The 23,251-nt window shown below is 45.0% G+C and overlaps 5 protein-coding genes and 2 non-coding genes across 10 annotated transcripts; 5 read left to right on the forward strand and 2 right to left on the reverse strand.

Annotated features, from left to right (window-relative positions):
• The first annotated feature begins 208 nt into the window (after positions 1 to 208).
• On the forward strand, positions 209 to 2,904 carry LOC118513415 (tRNA N(3)-methylcytidine methyltransferase METTL6). Of its 2 annotated transcripts, XM_036059126.1 has the most exons (6): positions 276 to 1,498; positions 1,695 to 1,781; positions 1,857 to 1,920; positions 2,029 to 2,211; positions 2,441 to 2,566; positions 2,775 to 2,904. In XM_036059126.1, the coding sequence occupies exon 1, from the start codon at positions 435 to 437 to the stop codon at positions 1,395 to 1,397; it is 963 nt and encodes a 320-aa protein (XP_035915019.1). In that variant the 5' UTR covers positions 276 to 434; the 3' UTR covers positions 1,398 to 1,498; positions 1,695 to 1,781; positions 1,857 to 1,920; positions 2,029 to 2,211; positions 2,441 to 2,566; positions 2,775 to 2,904. The 2 variants fall into 2 exon arrangements, with proteins under 2 accessions (XP_035915018.1, XP_035915019.1); XM_036059125.1 differs by lacking the exon at positions 1,857 to 1,920 and having other exon boundaries at positions 209 to 1,498.
• On the forward strand, positions 2,258 to 2,352 carry LOC118514942. The gene has a single exon (XR_004906915.1). It is a non-coding gene; the product is annotated as a small nucleolar RNA snR60/Z15/Z230/Z193/J17 (small nucleolar RNA).
• On the forward strand, positions 2,612 to 2,702 carry LOC118514941. The gene has a single exon (XR_004906914.1). It is a non-coding gene; the product is annotated as a small nucleolar RNA snR60/Z15/Z230/Z193/J17 (small nucleolar RNA).
• On the reverse strand, positions 2,902 to 9,021 carry LOC118513416 (gamma-secretase subunit Aph-1). Of its 2 annotated transcripts, XM_036059128.1 has the most exons (3): positions 8,945 to 9,021; positions 3,646 to 3,987; positions 2,902 to 3,564 (listed from the first exon to the last, which is right to left on the reverse strand). In XM_036059128.1, exons 2-3 carry the CDS (start codon positions 3,865 to 3,867, stop codon positions 3,067 to 3,069), a joined length of 720 nt encoding a protein of 239 aa, XP_035915021.1. In that variant the 5' UTR covers positions 3,868 to 3,987; positions 8,945 to 9,021; the 3' UTR covers positions 2,902 to 3,066. The 2 variants fall into 2 exon arrangements, with proteins under 2 accessions (XP_035915021.1, XP_035915020.1); XM_036059127.1 differs by lacking the exon at positions 8,945 to 9,021 and having other exon boundaries at positions 3,646 to 4,157.
• On the forward strand, positions 8,981 to 11,262 carry LOC118513414. 2 transcript variants are annotated; one of them, XM_036059122.1, is made up of 2 exons: positions 8,981 to 9,144; positions 9,231 to 11,262. In XM_036059122.1, exon 2 carries the CDS (start codon positions 9,273 to 9,275, stop codon positions 10,809 to 10,811), a length of 1,539 nt encoding a protein of 512 aa, XP_035915015.1. In that variant the 5' UTR covers positions 8,981 to 9,144; positions 9,231 to 9,272; the 3' UTR covers positions 10,812 to 11,262. The 2 variants fall into 2 exon arrangements, with proteins under 2 accessions (XP_035915015.1, XP_035915016.1); XM_036059123.1 differs by having other exon boundaries at positions 9,008 to 9,131.
• Positions 11,263 to 14,898: 3,636 nt separating this feature from the next.
• LOC118513417 (trypsin beta-like) lies at positions 14,899 to 15,908 on the reverse strand. Its single transcript, XM_036059129.1, has 3 exons — positions 15,630 to 15,908; positions 15,225 to 15,562; positions 14,899 to 15,156 (listed from the first exon to the last, which is right to left on the reverse strand). The coding sequence occupies exons 1-3, from the start codon at positions 15,876 to 15,878 to the stop codon at positions 14,961 to 14,963; spliced, it is 783 nt and encodes a 260-aa protein (XP_035915022.1). The 5' UTR covers positions 15,879 to 15,908; the 3' UTR covers positions 14,899 to 14,960.
• A 1,762-nt stretch (positions 15,909 to 17,670) lies between these two features.
• On the forward strand, positions 17,671 to 22,681 carry LOC118513418 (coiled-coil and C2 domain-containing protein 2A). Its single transcript, XM_036059130.1, has 5 exons — positions 17,671 to 20,647; positions 20,714 to 21,006; positions 21,064 to 21,564; positions 21,635 to 22,122; positions 22,190 to 22,681. The coding sequence occupies exons 1-5, from the start codon at positions 17,845 to 17,847 to the stop codon at positions 22,491 to 22,493; spliced, it is 4,389 nt and encodes a 1,462-aa protein (XP_035915023.1). The 5' UTR covers positions 17,671 to 17,844; the 3' UTR covers positions 22,494 to 22,681.
• Positions 22,682 to 23,251: the final 570 nt, after the last annotated feature.

Below are 23,251 nucleotides of genomic sequence, written 5' to 3' on the forward strand. Positions count from 1 at the left end.
GTGCATTCAGAAAAAAAATAAAGCAACATGAAAGTGGAAAAATGTAGATAAAGCTAATAAAACTTCTACAAAATAACCGCCTTTTTTATTCAACCGCTTCCACAGCGTGCGCACACCTTACCTCATTCAAACGCGTTCTATATACCTTGGGTGCTGTCAAACAAATCTAGAGCAAAACAACAAAGCATCATCGAAACATCCTGTTGCCGGATCTTCGAAACACGTTTCGAAATCATAGTTGTACGCGTATGTGTGTGCGTGGATTGCCGCATACCGCGAGTTGTAGCATTTATCGATACTATTTCTTTTCAATTCCGTATTTCAAAGTGAACGGACGTGCGGTGATCTAGCTGTGTTGATGGCTGTCTTTGCATTGAAACGAAAGCCTCTATGTTGCCCGCTAGTAACCAGGTGACATTGATATCCGTCCTACGATGGCTGAACGGCTTGAAGATAATATCGACGCAGAGACGAGCAAGGAACGATTTCCGAAGCAAGCGGCGTTCAATTTAGGCGATGTAGTGACGGAAAACGTGAAAATTCTCAGCGACGCCGAGAAGGCCAAACTGGAAGAGCAGAACAAGCGCATGGTAACCGCGTTCCAAGCGCTGAAGCTCGAACAAGAGGCCCGCAAACATTGGGATTTGTTCTACAAGCGGAATGAGAACCGTTTCTTCAAAGACCGGCACTGGACGACGCGTGAGTTTAGTGAGCTGCTGTCCGGCGAAGAATCAGCCGGAAGCGACGGTTCCTCCTCAACACCGCCGCATAGCGGAATCCCGGCCAATGGGGAAAGTGACGGCAGCGGCGGCGGCAAAAAGCTGCTCGAGATCGGTTGCGGTGTTGGAAATTTAATATTTCCCCTGATCGAAGACGGGCATCGTGATTACTTCATCTACGCCTGCGATCTTTCACCACGTGCCGTCGAGCTGGTGCAGAAACATAACCTGTACGATGAGCGGTACATGAAGGCGTTCGCGTGCGACATCACCACGCAGCAAGTATTCGAAACGCTGGCCGACGGTAGTCTGGACATTGTAACGCTAATTTTCGTGCTGTCCGCAATTCATCCGGACAAGTTTCGCTCGACGGTGGCCAACATTCACCGGCTGCTGAAACCGGGCGGCGTTGTGCTGTTCCGCGACTACGGGCTGTACGATATGGCTCAGCTGCGGTTTAAGCCGGGTCACAAGATAGCGGAAAACTTTTACATGCGACAGGACGGCACGCGTAGCTATTATTTCGCCGAACAGGAAGTGTCCGAACTGTTCCGGCAGGCTGGGTTCACGGTGCTGGTGAACAGCTACATTCATCGACGCACGATCAATCCGAAGGAAAATATCGATGTGCCGAGAATATTCGTCCAGGGGAAGTTCCTTAAACCACCCAGCGCATAATGAGTGGTGGCCAGAGCGAATCGAGTGCTGGAAGATAAGGCATCGCATGGCCAAAATGGCCAAAACTGGGAGGGATATAGTCGGCGCCACGCTTGTTTCAGGTAAGCTATAAATCCACACATGCTTGTTAATAATATCTGATTAGTTTCAAATGATGAATGTTCTCATTAGCATATGATCATAATGATTCCGAAATAAGAACGGCCAACTGACGACGTTTAAGCTTCTGTCCAATATTGACTAGAAACAATTAAACATACATCTAATCTGAATTATTCTTCCACATTTTTTCTCCAGATCCGGATGAGATCGAGATGGATTGTAGCATTGAAACGTGTTCATCGCTTCCACTTTTTACTCGGGGTTTTATCCGTCGTTCTAAAGGTGAGTTAGTGATGGAATAAAATTTAAAAAAACATCGTTCTACTTCCTATCTTATCTGATGATAAAATGTTTCAGACGCATAATGATCGATACCACACATTCATACGTTATAACCAAAAGGATTCTGAACAAGATAGAAGTACTACTTGCAGGAGAGAGAGAGAGAGAGAGAGAGAGAGAGAGAGAGAGAGAGAGAACAAATCGACAAGTAGAGTGCTAATGTAAACAATTTCTTTCCTTATTTCAGAGTCTTTGGTTACACTTCTCGCATGGACGATGGATGTTCCCAGCTAACACCGGCGGCCATGCAATGCTCTTCACTAGACTTAATAGACGGCTAGGATAGTTGATCCTTCCTACGGGGCAGCAGCGGTCCGGATGATGGGTCTACTAGGTAGCTCACTCACAGGTGCTACCAAACGAACGAAAGGTGAGTTTCGTAGTTTGCTGATGTTACTTTTTTACTTTGCTTTATGCATTATTCTTTGATGATATATAGTTCATATGAACCAAAACAAACCATGATCACAAGTACTATGGCAAGGTCTTTCGCTCCTATCTGAAATTGTGTAATGCTTATGTAATATGATGCATTTGCATTAAAATTATGTAGTTGTTTATATTAAATTACATGAAAATATTTGTTTTTTTTTCTGCAGGATATATTCTAACACGGATCTGTTCTTTCTATGGCTGCTACTTCGTCGACTTGCTGGCATTTCTGGCTTTCTTGACTTGATTTTATTCAGTCCAGTGTTTCCAACGAGAAGGAAGATTCCCTTAAGGTGAGTTTCATAAGTTGCTAGAAGTGCCTATCAACTAATGTTATATTATTTTCCTTGATGATATATAGTTCATATGAACCAAAACCATGATCACAAGTACTATGGCAAGGTCTTTCGCTCCTATCTGAATAAGATGAAACTAATGCATTCGCTTCGTACTTCTGTGTATGAATCAGCAAATAATTTCAGTAATTATTTTCATTCGCAGAATCTTGGCGCTCACCGTACCACAACCTCCATTAAGTTGGTCGTCGACTGGCGTGATTCGTTCTCAATGCGTTGCGGATAAACTGTACATTGATATTGATGAAATAAAACAGCCGGATGTGGTCAGCTAATATTAGATGTGATTATAATTTTATTCGATATTCGTATGAAAGAATAACAACTAATTAATTAATGGATGTATCGATAAGAGAGGGGGGATGATGTTCAAACGATGTTAAGATGTTGCATTGAACAGCCGATTACAATACCACAGTGCTGGTGGGAAAGAATTCTCATTTGCAAGTGAGAAACTTTCGGAAGGAAAGTACCGTACCACCGGCCACCTGGAATGCAATTACCCCGGTAATGCAGAGCACCAGGTACGAGATGCTTAGCGTAACTCCGAACAGTGCATTCGCGTTCAGCAGCGTCATGCAGGAAACGAACAGATGGCTCGTCACCACGTAACCGATGTGGTAGTAGTTTTTCACATCGCAAGCATTGAAGAAGATGACGCTCCAGAAGGTGTGCAGCAGAATCATGGCCAGCGACTGTGCGGCACTGATCAGCATAAACACGTCCGAACCCGCCTTCAATCCCACCGTAGCCGGACCGACCGAATCAGCGAGAATGTTTACCAGGGAAAATGCTCCACTTATGATGCCGAATCCGAGCCCGGAAGCGTACGAGAGAATGTGTCGATAGTCGGCGATTCGAACGATGTCCGTTACCTCCTGCAGACCACTTTCCGTCTTTCGCAGCACCTTGTACATGAGGTATCGGAATCCTTCCTGTAAGCAGATCACCAGAGCCGAACGCGTTAAGATGACTCATAGGGTGTACGGATGAAGGCAATCGGGTCGTGACCCTACCTGTATGAAGACGGAGCATATCAAGCCGAAGGTAACGCGTGATGTGATGGGATGGAATGCGAGCCACACGGTGGAGGAAAGCAGCAACGATACCAGCCAGAAGAATGAGGCAGCGATCAGTATGATGATGCGGATCGGATCGTGCGCTATCGTGAGCGCAAACATGGCCACCGGCGGTCCAAACGCTAGGAAGCTACAGCCAAAAAACTCTACCACAGTCATCTTGCTATTAATACTCGTTTTACGTTACAATTTCCCCCCTGAAAATACTGCACAAAGCGCACACGTTCGTACTTGGTACGAAACGTGAACCAACTTTTCCTAGCGTCCGATTATTTTTGCCTACGGGTCTTCTTCTTCTTCTTCTATTTTGTTGAAACAGGGTATAGCCTTCTATGCGTATGAGCAACTATTGTTCCCCCCACATATTCAAAGGTTAACTGTTTCGTTTGGGCTTTCGACTGAGTCCTAGGACTGCTCAAGAGTCATCTACCCGGTTGCGGAGTCTGTTGTTTTTCTGCTTGGTCTGTTTGTCAGATGAGTGGTGTTATGCTTTTCGTTTATGCTGCATGTTTCATGTCTTGCTTGGTTCTATTCAAAGTGAGATTTTTGTTTCTCGTATGAATTTGGTTATATTTTTGACCATGCGTCCGTTCGGCTCTTTCCATTTCTCTAAAAATGCGTCGAAGGAGATGTCGTATTTTTCTCGTTGGGTCTGGTATCTGTTGCAGTAAAAGATGTTATGTGTTCCTGTTTCGGGAATATTACATGCATCACAGTTTCCGTTTTCGGTGATTCTCATTTTGTTGAGCCAATATTTTGAGAGATCATGTCCAGCTATGATTTTGTTTGTTGTTTTGATGTCGTGGGGTGTGATGTTTAGATTGTGATGCCACGGTTTGTCTTCGAACTCTTTTTGGAATCTTTGGAATTTTTTTCCCTTTTGCTCACACGTTTTTTTGTACCATTCTCTAGTTTCTTTTTTCATGTTTTCAACTAACATATGGTTTACATCTGCCAAACGTAGTTTGTTGTTGTATATGTCTTTTGCGTGCACTCCTTTTTTTGCTAGTTCATCTGCCTTTTCGTTTCCATATAGACCTAAGTGTCCTGGAATCCATCTTATTTGAGCGTTAGAGTGTTTGCATCCTCTGAGTATATTATAGACTATTTCGTCGATGTGATCGAGGTTTTGTGCGTTAATGAGGATTTTACATGCAGCTTGACTGTCTGTAAGGATGATTGGGTTTTCTATTTTTTCTATCGTTATGATGTTAATGGCTTTTTCTATGGCTGCTAATTCTATGGACGTAATTGGAGTTATGTTTTTTGTTTTGAATTTATGTGCCCAGTATCTGTTATTGTTATTATTGTGAGGTCTTATGTATATTCCGATTCCGCATCCCTCATCGCTCTTGCTCCCGTCAGTGAAAATTAGAGTGTTCGTTGTTCCTAGCTTTTTTATTTCCTGTTCGCAAAATTGTTTGAGGTATACTTTCCCTGCTGTAGAGTTTTTTGATATGTTGGGTTCGATTTCACAGCGAATTTTTGTGCTTCCATTGATGTCATTTGTTTTGATTCTTGCTGTTTCTTCAAAAATATTCAGATTGTTCTGGAATAAATTCTCCATGTATGATTTGTTTCTTGATCTGGTTCTTGAGTTTTCTCTCATGGTTCTTCTCATTTGGTCCCTATGGATCGGAGAGTAAATTAATGTTTTGACCATGTCCTTTTTGGCTATATAACTTGCTCTAATGTGTGGTGGGGTTTCGGCTGCAATCGCCATTAGCGTGTTAATAGGGGTTGTTTTAGAGCAACCCGTTACTTTTCTGAGTGACTGGTTTGTAATTGAATTCATTGAGTTTAGTAAGTTTTTTTTTGCATTTAGAGTGTACAGGGAGCCAGTTTCCAAAATGTTCCTTATAATGGCTCTGTGTACAGTAATGGTTTTCGTAGGGCTGAGGTTGTTTTTGGTGTTACATATCCTTCTCACTAACTGTAATCTTTTTCTAGCTTTATCCTTGAGTTCTTCTACATGTTTTTTGAAAAATAGGTTGCCATCAATCCACACTCCGAGATATTTGTAAACTGTAACTTTTTCTATTCGCTGGTTTCTTATTTGTATAGTGATGTTTTGGGGTTTCTTGCTGAAGATCATAAATTTTGTTTTGTCTATGTTAATTGGAAGCTTTAGTCCCTGGATTGTATTTGAAAAACTATTGATCGCTGTTTGCATCTTATATTCCAGTTCTGTGGCTGTTTTCCCTTTTTGAATGATTACGAAATCGTCCGCATACTGTAAAACTTTTCCGTCGCTATTGTTGAGTGTTTCGTGGATTTTTTTGGTGTAGATGTTAAATAAGGTGGGTGAGAGGACATCCCCTTGTGGTAAACCGTCTGACACTAATTTTTTTAGCTTTTCTCCTTCTGATTTTATTTCTATCGTTCTGTTGTTTAAGAAACTTCCTACCCATCTAATGATTTCTATCGGAATCTGGTTTTGCTCCAAAATTTGTATGAGCGAGTCTGTGTGTACGTTGTTGTACGCGCTTTTTAAATCTATAAACATTATTCCAGTTAACCAGTTTTTTCTTTTGTTGGATGTAATTTCATTCACTAAATAGTTGACGCATTGGTTTGTGGTACAGTTTTTTTTGAAGCCAAAAGAAGTTGTTGGTATAATGTTGTTGTTGTGACAGTGTCTGTTGAGGTCTTCTAATACTGCTGAATTTATGATTTTAGTGATAGCCGGAATCATAGCTATGGGCCTATAGTTTTTAGCGTTGTTTCTATCAGCCCCTGGTTTGGGGATCGCCACTATTTCTATGTGTTTGTATTGCTTTTTTAAATTTCCTTTTTCCCACATGTTATTTATCTCCTTTACTATTTTACTGACCGATGGTCTATTTATATTTTTCAGAATTTCGTAGGAGATTTTGTCAGGCCCTGGGGCTGTATTTTTCTTTTTTTTTAGAATGTTATGCCATCTTTCTTCGTCCATGATATTGTTTAATGGCCTAGCATATTGATAAGGTTTTTTGTTCCCTTTCTTATTTTTTTGAAAATTTTCTTCTAAAAATGTTTTTGCTGCCTCTTTGTTGTTGTGGATGAGATTTTCATCTTTTGTGTTTGTTTTTTTGCCTTCGATTTTTCCTATAAATCTCCATAATTCTGTGGTGTTAGTGTAATTGTTTATCTCGCTAAGTTTCTCTTCATATTTTTGGATTTTGTGTTTTCTTTTAATTAGTCTGAATTTAGCTAGATTTTTCTTGAATTCAATTTCGTTCTCTATTGTTTTGTTTCTATTGAAAATTTGTCTACTTTTGTTTTTTACCTTCCAAGCTTTTTCCGTTTCTCTATTCCACCAGATTTTTAGTGGTTTTTTTGATTTAGAGGTGTTTCCTTTTACTAGTGTGTCTATTTTCTGGAAAATTTGTTTCACTGAGGTGTGTTCCTCTATTTCCATTTGTTTTAATTCATGGTAAAGTTTTTTCCTGTTTGTTATTAGTCGGGCTTGTTTGTGATTGATTGTTTCTATAGTTGTGATAATTGTTTTGTGATTGGTGGCTCCCATGTGGTGATCTAGTACTACCCTTGTGCATTTATCGGTTATGTTTTCTGTTACGAATGTTAAGTCTATTGCTGTATTTCTTTTGTTTAAGTCTGTGGGGATGTATGTAGGTTCTTTTTTGTGCAAAATTGTTAGTTGAGTATTGTCTATTTCGTTAATTATAAACGTACCTTTATTGTCGCTCCAAGGGTTTCCCCATGAGGTGTGATGCGAGTTGAGGTCTGCGGCTATTAGGCATTTCCTGTTGTTTGTATTGTGTATTATTTGCGTAATGGTGTCTTTGAAGTCTTGAATCGGGGTCCTAGGGGCTGCATAGATGCAAATTATTTTGAATTTATCCTGTATGAGTTCAATTTCTGTGATTTGTATGTTTTCGTTACTAAGTCTATTGATTGTTCTAAATTTTTTGTTTTTTTGGAGGTAAATTGCAGTGCCTCCATAGCCGTCCGATCTATTGCTGTTTATGCGGTTGTAGTTGTGGATTTTGGATTTATGTAGATTATTGTCGTCTAACCAAGTTTCACAGATGCAAGCTGCTGTGATGTCTTGTGCGAGTAGAATTCTTTCTAACTCGTCTTTGTTTTTAATGAGGCTGGTTATGTTTGTTTGTAGTATTTTTAATGTGGATGTCATAATATTGAACAAATTTATCTTTTCTTTTTTTTTATATGTTAACAAAAACCTATACAACAAAAAACCTGTTTGGCAGTTTATAGTATGCTACGTTCGTTCGTTTTGGTGCTTTTTTTGTGTGACTTTTTAAAATCATGCTGGGAGACCCCTGCTTTTTCCTCGTCTGTGTCTGGATAGGAGCTGTCGGACATTGCTCTTTTGTTAAGTGTCATAGTGTTCGAGACACTTTTACCGTAGTCTATGCGTTCCAGTGCTTTGCTGCAGCCTGGTTCGTCAATGGATTTTTTTCTAGTAATTGTACCCACTTGGGTGGGGACACTTTTTGTGGTTACCACTTTTTCTGTTGAGCCCTCTTTGGCCGTAGTGTGGTTGCCCTGTACTATTGCCGAGTATAGGCGCTGGTTGACACCTGATGCCTTTTGGCTGTTATTTTTCCTGTTTTGTGTGCAGGAAACACCGTAATGGACCATTTGATCGCAGTACATGCAGGTTTGTTCCTGCCCGCGGTATGTGATCCTACCCCGCTCACCCTTTATGGTGATGTATGATGGAATGGGCCTGTTAATTAACATTTTCACCGCTCTGTTGCCGTTTCTTACGCCTGGAAAAGGCGTAGGCTCCTCCCAGAGGAGGTCCTTTGCCCCCTTCACCTCCCCGAAGGCCTCCAAAGCTGATATAATATCCGCGTTAGTCACCTTGGCGGATACCTCCTGTATGGTTACGACTTTGGTGTCGTCCTCCATTGTGATTGGGATCGCGTGATCCCGACCGTTACACGTGATGGTGTGCTTTCTATCATGCACCTCCACTATTAAGAGAGCATCGCCCTCCTCTTTCATCTCCACCACCACAGATGTGGAAAGGTTCAGGAATTGTACCATTTCCAGCTTTTCCGGTTTTAGGCTTAGCTTGTCCGTAAGGAAGCTAAAAATTTCCGTGCGTGTGGGCTTTCTTGGGATTTGCGAGAAATCCACCTTAAAGGTTCTGTCGCTAACCGACATTTTTCAAATCAAAATCCTCTCTTTTTTACGCAAAAATTGTCCGTTACGGAAAGACACGTTTTTTGACACTCGCTGGTAATGACAGACTCCTTGCCTACGGGTCGCGATTTGTAAACAAAGCAGCCATTGGGCAGCTGTCAAAAGTGTTGCTCCAGCGCCTGTCAGCCCACTACTGAGCAGGTCCGGGCATTTTCGTCGAAATGTCAAAACACAACAAAAGGATGGGTTGACGTATTTTGAAAAAAGTTTAGCTGTGTGAAACGCAATAAAATTTGCAGCTGGTAAACAACCGTGGTTAGTGGCTAGCCCGCCGCCCCCCCCCCCACCCATCCACTTTTCGCCCGGGGACGGATATATTGAGTTTGCTTCTCGCTTTGCAGGTGTATTTGGACGGGCACGCCGTTGCGCGCGTCACAGCGACGATGAAGGCAAACGAGGTGTGGAACGCCGTTACGAAGGGCGACATGGAGAAGCTGCGCCAGCTAACCCATGCAAAGTCACCGCGGCCCGACTTTGGCAAGCGGCTCGACAACCATCACTGGAACATCCTGCACCATGCCGTCGTGAGTCGCAATCTGGACTGCGTGAAGCTGGTGGTGGACCACTTTCAGCCCGATACTGGCGCGCAGTGCTACGAGGGTCTCACACCGCTGGCACGCGCCTGCGAGCAGTCCGTGTCGGCCGAGATTGTAAGCTACCTGTTGCGTTTGGATCGCGGCGTGGTGAACACGGGGGACACGGAAAGCATCACGCCGCTGCACTACGCCGTGTCGAACGATCGGCTGGATCTGGTCGAGCTGCTCATCGCGCACGGGGCCGACGTGAACCTGATCGATTACGCGGACGAAACGGCGCTCCATACGGCCGCCTTCGATACGGGCAATATCGAAATTTTAATCTACCTACTGTTCATCGCCAAAGCCAAGTGGCAGTTTCTGACCGAGGCGGATGATTTTAACGGCATAGACATCTTCAGTGCACGGGGCCCGTGCTCGGCGCGCAACAAGGTGGCTTGCTTCAAAATTCTGTACAACTACGAGCACCCGGACCATATGTATCGCCAGCGGTACCAGGTGAACGACATCCTGAAGCCGGCCCTGCTAAGCTATCGCTCCCAGTCCTCCCTGATCCCGTATTTCATCGAAACGGAACTGAAATGGGAAAGCCAGGCCCGTGTTCGCTCGCTGTACGAAAGACTGATTCCCGACTACGAGCTGCTGGCGATGGTGGTGCTGTGCGAGTGCGGTCCGGTGACGATCGAGCGCGAGGAGCTCGAGTACACCTGGCCGCTGGTGTGCTGCGTCCCACTGCTAACAGCCGACCTCGTACGGTTGTTAACATTTTTCATCCGAGGCGATGCGAACAGACCGGCCGAGGCGGTGTCGCAGCTGTTGATGGATTTTGTAGAATTTGCTAAAACCTCGCTGAAAACCATGAAACAAACCGTGCGCAACGTGATGCCAACGGTGCTGCAGGAGCTGTACGCGTTGGAAGGCGTGAAGCTCAACTCGGTGCTGTTCGATCAGTACCGCAAAGCCGTCGAGCGGATGGCGCTCATGTACGGCAACGATATGGATGCACTCGTTAAACATTTACTCACCGAGACTGGTCCCGCGAAGCTGGACATAATTTTCCCCTGCCTGCAGTACTGCTCGTACGGCTTTCTGGCCCGCCGGGTTAGCGATGTAATGGCCAAGCAGCCGTCCTACCAGTGGCTGCTGCATCGCTTCGGCACCTGGAAAGTGATAACCAGTATTTTAGGTAAGCCCCAGTTCGAGCTGTTCTCGCTGAAACGGTTCGCGCGCGATACCGTCCGTGCGACGGTATGGCGCTACATGAACCGCCTGGCACCGGACAAAGTGTACATCCTGAACGGACGGCTCCAGTCGCTCGATATTCCGAACGAAATGAAACTTTATCTCATCTATAGCGACAACTCGTCGATGATGTACTTCATGTAGAATGCGTCAATTGGAAAGTTGGCATTTGCATACTTATCACTGCATGTAATTCACGGTATCGTGTATATGTGTGTTTGGCTGTGTATATGTGTTAACGCCTGTTGGTAGGCAACTAGCATTACCGAATGGGCGAGAGACTAGCGAAACGCCCAAGATCGTTCTGGATCACATAAATAATAACAAATTATACTCAACCCAGCGCAGAAACAGAAAACAAAAAAAAACAAAAACAAAAACTAACAAAAAAAAGAACATACAAACAAAACTATCCACCGAGTTCAGATGATTTTACGATGGCTCGTAATAGGCTTTTTTACTTGCTTTTTTGTTACACGGCTTCATTTTTACAAAACAAAATCAAATGGTAAAATGAGGCTTGTTGTGATCGTGAGGCTAATTAAATGATAAATGTTTACAAATAAATACATCCTATGCAACTGTTAAAAGCAAACGTAAGGCGTGCATCGGGCAAAGTTGTAAACACAAAGATGACAAGCAAAATGAACTGCAACTCCGTTAATAACTCCTAATACCTTTATGGCTTTATACCGATTTATGGCGAACGAATTGCGAGGTCGAATAGGGAAGCGCCCTCTCACCGACAGCTTGACGCCATGTGTTCTAGTCGATGATCCCGCGGTGTTCCTCTTATCCCTCCATGCCTGATCAACTATGCTTTCGGCTTATGCCACCGTCAAGATCATTCTCGTTCTGCTCACATCGCCAACCACAGTCACTAGCGAGAACACTTGTGCGTGTCGCGCCCAAAGCTTAAAGTTGAAGAAGCTGAGCCGACCCTCACCACTTGATGTTTAGATCCTAACTTTCGTCTATATTCCAATTTATTCGTCAATATTTGGTCTATAAATTATGCAATTGATCCATGTATCATTTTCCCACTTCCCACTGATTGATCGGATCGGCTGGTCTCGCAGGCCGTGCCTCACTCAATCGGAGCGCAGCATCGAGCGGCCAACATTTCTTCCGATCATAATTGGACTTAGTGATGCTTCGCTGAATTGCATGTGACCATTTGGACGAAGTTAAAACGTAGGTTCACCTCATTATGGTGTGCCTGTCTGGGATTCGAAAATGCATTAGAAGCCGGTCGATTATCAGCTAACAGTTTAATGTTTAATTTTCAATGAGCCATCCGGCACACAAATTTCGCAACTTATAGAATAGAGCAATAGAGCAAAGCAATTGTATAGAGCAATTCTTATAGAATAGCAAATAATAATTAATCTAGGGGTGATGGAGCCGCCTGGTGGTATGTAGATTAGGGCGCTCGTGTATGCTCTAGTACTGACAGCTGATGACATCACTGGCTTACACAAACCACATGTCGATTTGATCAAAAGCGTTTGTATTCATATATTGTACCATAATGTAAGCGTAAGCGTCCTGGAATCATACGGGTAGTATTCCTAATTCGGTAAAAGACTCGAGAAGGCCCCTGCCTAGAATCTTTTGTGTGCAGCACTGTGGCCTGTCATTTTTATTGCACAGTGGGATTTTTGTATGGTCATAACTCGTTTCATATAAACATTGTGCATTGTTTCTTAATACTGTTACTGGACAGCGAGTAGAGCATGATAATATACATTGTAAGTGATTTGAAATGTTGATATTCTTTTTTTTCTCCTCCTTTTCTGAATATCTATGCCCGTTAACAAGTATCCATCGAACCAATGTTCCGTTACAGTCCGGAAACACCGTGTATGTTGTAAGCCTGATTGGTCACTCCTAGCATGACCAAAAATTACTACGTTGCTCCTGTAAGCCAATATAAATGGTCAGGATAGAGAAAAGGGGATTTAATCGAATAATAAGCATTATTTCATTCGACTTTATTAAACCATTTTTGACCACACAGAAAGCACTCTGTGAAGCTCTCGCAACGCGTACTGCGGATTGCATACATTTAGGTGTAAATTCTACAGTACCTAACAAATTTTGTCAGGGGGGGCCTTCTCGAGTCTTTAACCCCTAATTCTAACGAGTTCGGGTAGACTCGTGGGTGTAACGAGTCCTGTATGTGCAGCAAAGCATATGCGAGTTTGACCCGTAGGTTCGAGACGACCCGGTTGTACTGTGAGTTTAGGTCGTCCGGTGATTTTGGCGTGTTCGGTCTTTTTATGTTATTTCCGATGAACACAAATAAAACAAAGTCACGGTCGTACAAATATAAAAACACATATTATATTAAAACTAAAACGCACTGAGCCCTTAGCGCACACGCACGCACCCAACCCGTTCGCACGCCCGTTGTGAAGTCTTGTATCCATCCGCTCCTTGCTACAGGATCGCGATGGCTGCGCCCTGTAGCAGCACGTACATCTCATGACAGCTAGCGTCTGAATGTTATCGCTCGTAGAGACGACTCAGCGCAATGCGACTTACCTTAGCGCATTGCCTAATGATGAGACTCAAGTCAATTTCACAGCTCTGACATACATTGCCACCATATTTTGTTTACCGAAACGCCATCGTGTGCAAATGGCTCGATTTTGTTTGTTTTAGATACAAGCCATCAGAAATCTGTTTATTTATCAGTTCTCAGCTCTAATGGTGGTGCCATATGTTTAGCTGAACTGCGTTCTTTGTAACCGAGTGCATTGCTAACTACCATCTGTACTAACAATGTGTGTGCATTTACGTACGCTTGCGAACGGTTCTCTCAGTGTCGGATAAAAAATCTCTTTAAAAAAACCATCATGTAATTTATCAAACCTTGTGATGTCATACTCATCGGAGTCGGATTATTCACTAAAAAAATAAAGTTGCAATAAAGTTGCTTGATGGCAGCAGAGGAACCATGAGAGTTTTCTATCCACCTTTACTTGACATATGATGTGCCTTGAAAAGTGAAACCTCTTACATGAAACCTCTCCATTGCCCCGCTCAAACTCGATACGTTCACAGCGTATAAACCCGTAATATGTCTTCACGAATATCTGAGCTTGAGTATACCGGGGAAAACCCAATCGCTTGGGAGGATGAAACAATTTATGGCAAGGAATAGTTGACGGATGAGTAAGCATCGACCCAGAACGCCAGAATCTTTGCGTTGACAAAAGGGTACAGTACCAGTACAATCCGAAGCTCAACATAGATCAAGACGAGATGATACTTATTAATTTATACAGGGATGATGGGGCCGCCTGGTGGTTCATTGGCAGAGGCTCTGATTCTTATAACTGACTTCTTCTATCATCAAACCTTATCCGTACTAATTTTGTCGTTATTTTTTCGGCTCAGTACTAAAGATTTCGACGAAAGCCACCAAAATGTTTTTTTATTGAGAAAAAATCTATCATCGATCAAGTCTTCACGCCATGGCAGATCTACTATGGAATGCCAGAAACAGGAAACCAACCTGTTAATCTTGATGCTTGAACTGTTTGTGGTGATTGATGGAGAGGGGTTTGAAAGTGCTGTCAGCACCAATCGAAACTTATCAGGGACTGAGGCAATAGAAATCGCTTGTTAGGTGATCAACGCTGCGTCGTTTAGGATACTAGTTTCACCCTATCTATCCAATCCCTTAGCTTAGTGGATGAAATCTTTATTATGAAACTTTTGGTGGTTTACCAGCCATATAATCTACTTAAATATGGGGCTCTCAAGGATGGATTGAAGAAGACGATGTACTTGATTAATTCGGATACCTTTGAGTCATCCAGAGCACTACAGCAGCCCAAGAATGGCAAGGTATATCGCACACTGATTTATCCAGTAGTCCCCTAGGATGGAGATGCTCTGTCGAATCGGATTCGGATGGCCTAGTTAAGTCATTCCGACTCACTCAACTGTGAGCAGCCAAAGTAGAAGAAGTTTAGGTTAAAAATAAGCTCCATCAGCGCACAATTCGTAGGAGCGAGATCATACGTCTTCGCGCATACTCTCAACATTTTAATGGATCTGGGGGATGAATTTCTATCCATTTCTTGTGGATTGGAGGTTTGAATAGCTTACTTACTTACTTATCCGGCGCTACAAACAATTAGAGATCATCTTAAAGCTCGTAGAGCATCGTCATTGTAACGTCATATATGGATAGCTAAATATACAATAATACTGCATGTCGTGATGTGCCATCAATGAAAGTGACATTCAGTTTTTATTTTCTCCCCATTACTCTTACTTCTAGATTCCCGCTTGGCTTCGAATAAAGCTGCGAACGCTGGGGCCCATTATCTTCGCGTACACCGCTGGTGCAGAGCTGGTACAGGGAACACGGCCGAACGAAACGAGTCCAGTCACTCGACCACCGCACACGAGGGCACTGCCGCTGTCTCCCTTGCAAACCTCTATGTTGCTGCCGTTGATCGAGCAAATTTGACTGTGGAAAACAGGTTATGAGAGGTTATGATTCTTGGCTTGGATTTCACCGGTATGGCCAACACTTACTCAGGCATAATCGTCTGCTGGAACGTTGCAGAACACGAAGACTCCGTCACGATCTGCACGTCGGTGCAACGCAAGCTGTTTGATGCCTGTCGAATGTTATTGTCGTACCAACCCCATCCAACGACGGAGCATCTCGTGCCAGCTGCTACTTGGGTGTTTTGCAGTTCGATCGGGGCCATGTTTGGCTTGCCTTGGAAAGCGTTCGTGGCCACCGTAATGACAGCCGCATCGTAGTTCTTGGAAACTGAAGGGTTGTAGTTGGGATGGATAGCTATTTTACTCACGGCAATGCGGACCACTTGTCGATTGAGGAATGAGCTTCCTCCGTACAACGTTACCTGAAAACATTACCCGTCAGGTTAGTGGTTCTTTTGATGGAGGGCTAATATTAGCGATGTAACTCACCCTGGAAGCAGCAATGTTATTTACGCAGTGTGCAGCGGTTAGGGCGTGCGAGCCCGTGATGATGCTAGCACCGCAGGAGTACCGGTTGTCTACCCACAGACTCAATGAATACCGGTAGTTGGAGATGCTCACTTCTTTGCCATTGATAATGCGTCCAGATTGCGAAGGTCCATCCGGTTTAGTGTTTTCTGCCGGTAGTGCATTGCAGCAGAAGAGCCCCAAAAGTACTAGACCAATGACTTGCTTCATCGTTTCGATCGTCGGTTACAACTGTGAGGACTGTGGGATCCTTCCCGGTATTTAAACCCCCCCAAAATCTATTACAAATCCGGAATAATTCAACGTTTTTTGTACTGCACAAAGCTAGTCTAGAACGATGTTTTTCCGCATTCGATTGCTAAAGGAACATCTGAGCAAATAGCAAAGACGTTTGCATGCGTCACGAGCGATGATTATAGCAACAGATTTTCAGATTCGGCTGGCAAACTTCATGTGAGTGTAGGTTGTTAAAAAACATACATGACAAAATGAATTTAAGAGAAGAAGCGTCAACTGTTCTACTTCTTCTTCGGTGGCACTACAACCTTCCAAAGCCAAAAAACGGTCTCGGCCTGCCATTTTTGGCTTTTTGTGACTTGATTTTACCCGTAGCAAAGTAGTCAGCTCCGCTCGCGGGGAGACGGTCGGGATGGGATTTGAACCCCGGTTCTGCCATGTGAAGACCGACGCCACTGTCACCTCGTTCACCGGACCGCCCCAAACAAGTGTTAATCGGAATTATTGAGTCTACAACTGTACTTCAAAGTGCATGCACGATTAATCCCATGTTCAGCAGGGCCTTACAAGACATGTTAAAGCGATAGCATCGGAACTCACCACACACAATATTACGATCGTCTCACTGCGGCTTTCCAGTCAGAGCCCTTAGATTTGAGAACCATCAAATTCGATCCATTCATTCATTCAGTGCGTGCAACAATATCGAGCTATTTCCAGTATGTGAATATGCTAACATACCCGATAAGTAAATTGTTTTCCTATTGACTGTCTAATAACAGCTATACAGCGACAAAACCCAACTCATCATAGAGAACAGCTTCCCTGCTCTTACGTACGTTGACCCAGCGCTACAAAAAAAAAAGATCGCACCACGGGAAGAAATAGTCTATTTTACCTAGAACCATACAACGACTGTCTAAACGTTATCGCGCGCAAATGTCTGGATTTTATTTGTGTAACAAACGATTTATCGGAAATCTGTTGTTTTTTCTAAAATAAAGAAAAAGCAACTCCAACACATATTGTGCTGCCATACGCCTTGTACAAGTTTTTTTCCTATGAGGAATTGCGAATTACCTGCTGTACTACAGTGCGCGTTGATTTGTGTACGCAATGCGAACGTTTCTTTTTTAATTCCAGCAGCAGAAAGCTTTTCAAAAAAATCACAAGCGATTCGCTTAGGCCAGTGATGTCATACTTATCGGGTTTTTTATGGCAAAAAAGTCTATCAGCGGCCTTGGAAGTTTTTGCTGCCAATGTACATTTTTTTAGCGAGCCTTGTTCCTAGTACCGGGACGATCCGGTGGCCGAGGCGATAACGTCGCCGGTAATTTATAATTGTATTCAGCATATAGTTGAACATTAAAAAAATCCTCTGTTCTGGGTTTTATTAACTATTTAGCAATAATTTTTTATCTAATTACAAAACAAACAAACTTTCCGTTCAATAACCTAAGCAATCTACGCGATCTACTAAGCTTGCGCTGCGTTTTGCATACCTTCAGGCATATAAAATGAATGCTGTCTAAATGTTTACAGCAGCTAGCGCTAGTAGAAAGCAAATGCTGTCAGTTTTCCCACTAGGATTGCTGCTCCCCGAGCCTACAATCCAACAAAAAGAGATAGTGAGTACATGTTGGTTAAATTCATACACTTAATACTAACAGCCTGGGCTTTTCGCTTTAAACAAATATTTTATATTATCCAAACAAAAACATGGGTAGGAAACCGCTCAGTTCGTTCATTCGAATAGAACGTTAAACTCGCACGAACCGTTTCCAATAAGCTGCCACGTTGCCTAGCAACCGTTGCTACATCCGTACGACAAGCACAAACAAACAAACAAACAACCCGAACGAGACATTCTCTTCCGATATCCACAAGCTGGCACGTAAACAAATCGCCCGGATCTGTTTAAACAGTTCCGATAGTGATAATGAACGAATCCGCTGTTCCTAAATCACCGAAAAAACGTCGGGCCAGACACCGGTATCGTCGACGATCATCCGGCAAAGAGACATCAGCGCGAGGTAAGCCTCCCGTTTCAAAAACCCTCGCAAAGACACAAACAACGTCACCGGCCGGGGAACGATCCGTTGAAGCGGAACGAGAACCGAGGGTACGAAAGTCGAAGCTTGATCCAACATTTGTCCAGGAAGAACGTGAGGTAATAGCATCTCTCGAGCGGTTACATGTGGCATCGTCCAAAGGTAATGGTGAAACCACCAAGCCATTGCTGCATGAGATCGATAGAGCGATTCTCTTTTTCACCGATACGCTACCGGATGAAGAATTTTTCGATGCTGAAGATACTGATCCGGGGATGGTGCGCCCACTCGAATCAACCGGGGAGACCGACGGAAAGAAAACGCCTTCGCCTCGCTCATCATCTTCCAATGAGGCGGACACTCCGACCCATCTAGCATCGTCGTACTTTCACGCCGAAGAGGGAACACCGGTGGTGGTACCGTGGAAAACCCAAAAGTACACCTTTTGTGATGAGGATCTTCTGTACTATCAACCCGCACGCACGTTACCCGAATCACGAGCAGCACTCGAGGAGATATGTGTTATCGATCCCAATGAGGCATCGGGTGAAGATGGTGCAAAAGGCGCTCAACCTACTCCGATCGATAAACCAAGCGTCAGTTTAGCGAACAAGAACCGATTGATGAATCGTTTGCTGGAGGAGGAGCAAGAGGAATGGTTCGATGCGACCGGAGAGTTGGTCGATTTCCGCTCCTTCCTCAAAAGCAAAACCCGTGTCCGTGGGTTTTGCAGTAAAACGTTTGTTCCGTTCTTTGTGGAACCGATACCGCTCGCTAAAACCCTGGACCGATTGCCGATGGAACGTACGGTGAAGATTCTGATCGGCAGAGTACATTTCGATGCACATCCGTCCTTCGAGCAAGTGGTGCGTGTGCGTTTACGGATCGAGGAACTGTACAGACAGTACTACCGCATACGGAAGCTAAACCGGAAAGAGATTTTGCAGACAAAACTGAACGAACTTCGGGCTCGTGGTGTGGACGACACGGAACTGAACGACCCGGAGGAGGAACCGATTGATTTGTTTCAGATCAAAATGGCACGTCGAGAGTATAGAAATCTCGTGTATCAAGAGATACGTACCGAGCGCTTGCTAGCGAAGCAAATCCTGGAACTTTGGGAAGAGTTGAAAGCGAAGCATCAGGGGGAGTGTGGATTGAAAATGTCTGTAAACAGTCAGGACACGGATGAGGAGCGTGATGGTAGTGAGTGGCAGGAACGGTACGAGCTAGAGCTGAGAGAGACATTCGAAGAAGAGCATGAATTGTATCTGCGTGATAAGCAGGAGTACAAGGCATACCTGCGGGATCTCGCACTGGAACAACAGCCGGACACTACCGATCTAGCTCCAGCGATGCAGAAACCTAAAAAACCGGACACTGTGAAGATCAAAAAGGAGTTCAGAGTTTTGTTTGATGAGACATTCCGTGCTCCGGGGGAGCCGCTCGTGCACATTGTCTTGCGGCGTGATCCCGAAGGGGTTACGGCCGACCAATGTGGACATCAATCCGGACGAGATTTACTGTTCAAAATGAAGCTGTTTATCGATGGAAACCATGTAGCTTCGACCAAAGCGCGACACTTTCAGTTGGACGATCGCACCATGATCGATTTCAATACATCCTTCTCGATCAAGCTAACGACGAAGATACCCGAAACGATCGCACTGCATCTGTACGAGAAGAATCGGCTGATGATGAAAAGCCTGCGGGCGGAGATATTCCTTCCCCTGCCCAGTACGGAGGAGCTGTACGAGGGCGTGGAATCGGTAGACTATCAGTTTGCATCCGGCAAACCGTACTCGGCCCAAACATACACCAACGGTACGGTAGAGCTACGGATTGGATGGTTAGAACCGTCCGATGGGACATTCCCCAGCCCCAGCCAACGTCGCACGCTACCGAAGCGTGTCACCATACCGAAGGAACTGTTGCGCCGCTGGATCGATGAGCGAGCTTTGGAAAATGAAGATCAACCGGATGCCGATACGGATGCGGCGCTGCTGCGCGCACTGAGAGAAGGAGATGGCGAAGCAGCGATCGCACTGGATCACGGTCGACGCCATTCGAAAGATTCCGTCCCGCCCGAGTCAGACGAAGCGGAGTTCCATTTCAATGAGGATAAGCTTGCGTTTTGTTCCACGGAAGCTATAGAACAAAACGAGCGTCTTATCTTGCTGAGCAAACGGTTCCAGCGCAGCCTTAAATATCGGGACGCTAAATTTATTCCTCAAACCGAGCGCGAACTAGCGATCGCGGTATCGTCGAAGGAGGATGAGGAGCAGATGAAGATCATCGATGAAACGCTCGGTACGGATCCGATCGATCTCCAGCGGCACCGGGGCAAACGGTACCTGCAGAAGGTGTACGACATCATCAGCAATCACTGTCGCGTGCTGAACCAGGACAAGGTGAACAATGCAAATCTGTTGGTCGGAGGCGATCAGGTACCATCGTTCGGCTCGCTTAGTCTAGCTTTTCTGGAGATTTTCGGTCCGCGGCGTCCGCTGAAACCGTCGCGCCGTTCGCCCAACAGTCGTGCCTCGGTGCGGGTAAGTGACGTGACGCGCTTCAAGATTATTGTCACGATCGTGCGTGCGTTCGGCATACCGATGCGGATGGAGGATTACCACCAGGCTGGCTCGATCGGCCGGCGGAACAGCAACATGTCCTCATCGAACGGGAGATTCTGTAAGTTATTTTTTTGTCTCCAAATGCTGCGGTTGTTTCTCAACTGAAGTCTTTCTTGCTTTACAGCTTTTCGCACATCTAACGTACGGCCGTACATAGCGGTATCGTTGAAGGATCGTATTTTCCGCACTTCGACCGCTGACGGAACGGCCCCGACATGGAACGAACAGCTTGAGATACCGCTGGACTGCAGTACGGACCAGATTCGAAAGCACTTGCACATCGATCTGTACGACGAGTACATGGAAGATCTACTGGAGGACGATCGTACACGGCCGACCGAAGTGTATCAACGTATATCCAGCCGGTGGCTTGGTCAGCTACGCATCCCCATCAGCACGATCTATCTCAATCAAAGGGTGAGTGTTGATACGCCGATCAGAGAGGATCACTACTGACTACATTCGTTTTAACAGTTGGAAGGAACGTTTGAGATCAAGACACCGCCCATCCTGTTCGGCTACGATCGCCAGATGCAAGACCACCAAGGAGGAGAAATTGTGGACAGCTACGGCAACCCCATAGGGCTGATTGGTAGTGCGACTGGTAGTGGTCTTCCGGACATGCGTGAACTAACCCACGTGACCCTATTCATTAGCCTGGAGCCCTTGATTGAGCGACCGTCACTTGATACCGGGAGCTTGGAGTGTGTGGAGCTAGAACGGATAAGGTCCCGCATCTATCTATGGTATGAGGAGTATCGGCACGAGTTTCCGACGCGTGCCATCGTTCCACCGATGGTAACATTGCTGGGAGGGAAGCGAATCTGTGCCACGCGACTGCTCGGTCCACTACCGATACCGTTCTCGATCGACGAGCTGACCGAAAGCATGATCCGGCGTTACGTTTCCCTGATTCCCATCCACTACAGTGTGGATCCGTGCTCGCAGCTGAACGGGATATGGCTCACGAATAAGGTATTTAAACTGTTTTAAGTCGATAAATGGAATAGCGAAGAAATGCACGTACTTTCGGTTTCCGCGACAGGAAATTCTTACGATGATGTGTGCCTCACCGAAGGATCTAGGTGTTCTGCTGGCCTGCTTCTACCTGCAGCTAGGCTACGAAGTGTGGCTCATCTTCGGTAACAGTGTCCTGATGGGGGACACCACCTTCGTACTGCTGCTGGAGGGAGGAGAATTCTTCATCATCGATCCATGCAGCGGCAAGAAGTACAGCTCCACCGACACCTACTGTCCGCTGAATCGTATCTATCTGATCGTGGGACAAACCAACGTGTGGGGCAACATTCAGAAGGAGAACCGTGTGTTCCTGACGCAGCTTGATGTGCGCAAGTCCGGATACTGGCGTTCGTTGTTCAATCGGTTCCACGAACCACCGGTTGGATGCGTGCAGGAGAGTGGCTTTCCGTTTAGGGAGGCACTGCCGGCGAAAGAGTTGCAGCGTGCAATCGAGCGGAAGCTGATGCGAAAGATCGCATCATGGCGTACGCACCGGAAAACGGTTTGGAATCGGTAAGTGTGAGGGCAGCGGATTTCAGTTGGACTAGGTTGGTGATGATAGTATCTGTTCTTCTTTCAGCTACATCAGCGACCACCTTCGAAGCACCCTGATAAGCTTGGAGCGGGATACCTGCCTGGAAACGAACACGGAACGGCTCGGTGAGACGTTTAGTCAAATGTTCGTATCGTACAAGGTGAATGGGTTCCCGATTAACTTGCCGTACAACAATCTGTCCACCATTGTGGCCCATGTGAAGGGCACCGGGATACATCTGAACTCGGAGGCAACGGTGGAGTTTGGACTTGGCGTTTACATTAAGGACTATCCGTGCAATGTTTACTCGGTGTGGATATTTCTGATGTCGCTGGTGCCGAGGGCTTAAAACGTTTGAGGTAAATTATGATTTCTTGCTACAATTCTTGTCCATTACTACCGGGTACGGTTGGTTGTGTTCCTTAAACTCCTGAAGTAAAGAGGCAACTATCATTCACATGCACGTATGACAATTGTAGATCTTATCCGAAAGGTCGATTAAAACTGCTCTCTCTTTCTCTCTCTTCTTGGCCTAACGACCCCTTAGGTCATGCCTGGTTTACTAGACTTAATGATACCACGTAATTGGATAGCTAGTCCTCACTACGGGGGAATGGTCCGGATGGGATATTATGAATTATGGTCCTGCCGTATGAAGACCGGCGCCGTTGTCACCTCACCCCTGGCCGCCCCAACTAGTGCCATGTTTTTAATTTAATTTGAAGCAATCAAAACATGCTCAATTCCACTTTGTAGATCTTGTACGTTCGTACGAGAGGAATTGTACGTTCTTTAAGCTCTATCCCTAGGAAACAATGTTGGAGTTCCTCAGATACTTCTTGACAATATCCTATCCCTTCTGAAGAAAGCTAAACATATAGGCAAGTCTGTTTTTGTCGTTCAAAAGACTTTTTTATTCAATAGAGACAGCCTCACTGCTACTCAAAATTATTGAAAGATCATGAAATGCATCAGTGACTTTTGAGAAACCTCGTGCCCCTGGGTACTCTGTTGCTCCACCTTTTTGGTTAATAAAATTCTGGAGAAGCTGGGCGTTGTGATACAACATTGCAAGTGATAGTTGTGCATGTCTGAGCAGTAGACGAT

Source organism: Anopheles stephensi, chromosome 3 (assembly GCF_013141755.1).
Source record: "Anopheles stephensi strain Indian chromosome 3, UCI_ANSTEP_V1.0, whole genome shotgun sequence".
NCBI classification, from domain to species: Eukaryota; Metazoa; Arthropoda; class Insecta; order Diptera; family Culicidae; genus Anopheles; species Anopheles stephensi.

Excerpts from the sequence above, each read along its gene's own strand:
- LOC118513415 (XM_036059125.1), top strand. The coding sequence starts at position 435 with ATGGCTGAACGGCTTGAAGATAATATCGACGCAGAGACGAGCAAGGAA.
- LOC118513416 (XM_036059128.1), bottom strand. The coding sequence starts at position 3,867 with ATGACTGTGGTAGAGTTTTTTGGCTGTAGCTTCCTAGCGTTTGGACCG. Across the intron at positions 3,565-3,645 it reads TATGCTCCGTCTTCATACAG|GAAGGATTCCGATACCTCAT; the intron begins GTAGGGTCACGA and ends ATCTGCTTACAG.
- LOC118513414 (XM_036059122.1), top strand. The coding sequence starts at position 9,273 with ATGAAGGCAAACGAGGTGTGGAACGCCGTTACGAAGGGCGACATGGAG.
- LOC118513417 (XM_036059129.1), bottom strand. The coding sequence starts at position 15,878 with ATGAAGCAAGTCATTGGTCTAGTACTTTTGGGGCTCTTCTGCTGCAAT. Across the intron at positions 15,563-15,629 it reads ATAACATTGCTGCTTCCAGG|GTAACGTTGTACGGAGGAAG; the intron begins GTGAGTTACATC and ends TAATGTTTTCAG. Across the intron at positions 15,157-15,224 it reads CAGCAGACGATTATGCCTGA|TCAAATTTGCTCGATCAACG; the intron begins GTAAGTGTTGGC and ends TGTTTTCCACAG.
- LOC118513418 (XM_036059130.1), top strand. The coding sequence starts at position 17,845 with ATGAACGAATCCGCTGTTCCTAAATCACCGAAAAAACGTCGGGCCAGA. Across the intron at positions 20,648-20,713 it reads CTCATCGAACGGGAGATTCT|CTTTTCGCACATCTAACGTA; the intron begins GTAAGTTATTTT and ends CTTGCTTTACAG. Across the intron at positions 21,565-21,634 it reads GGATATGGCTCACGAATAAG|GAAATTCTTACGATGATGTG; the intron begins GTATTTAAACTG and ends TTTCCGCGACAG.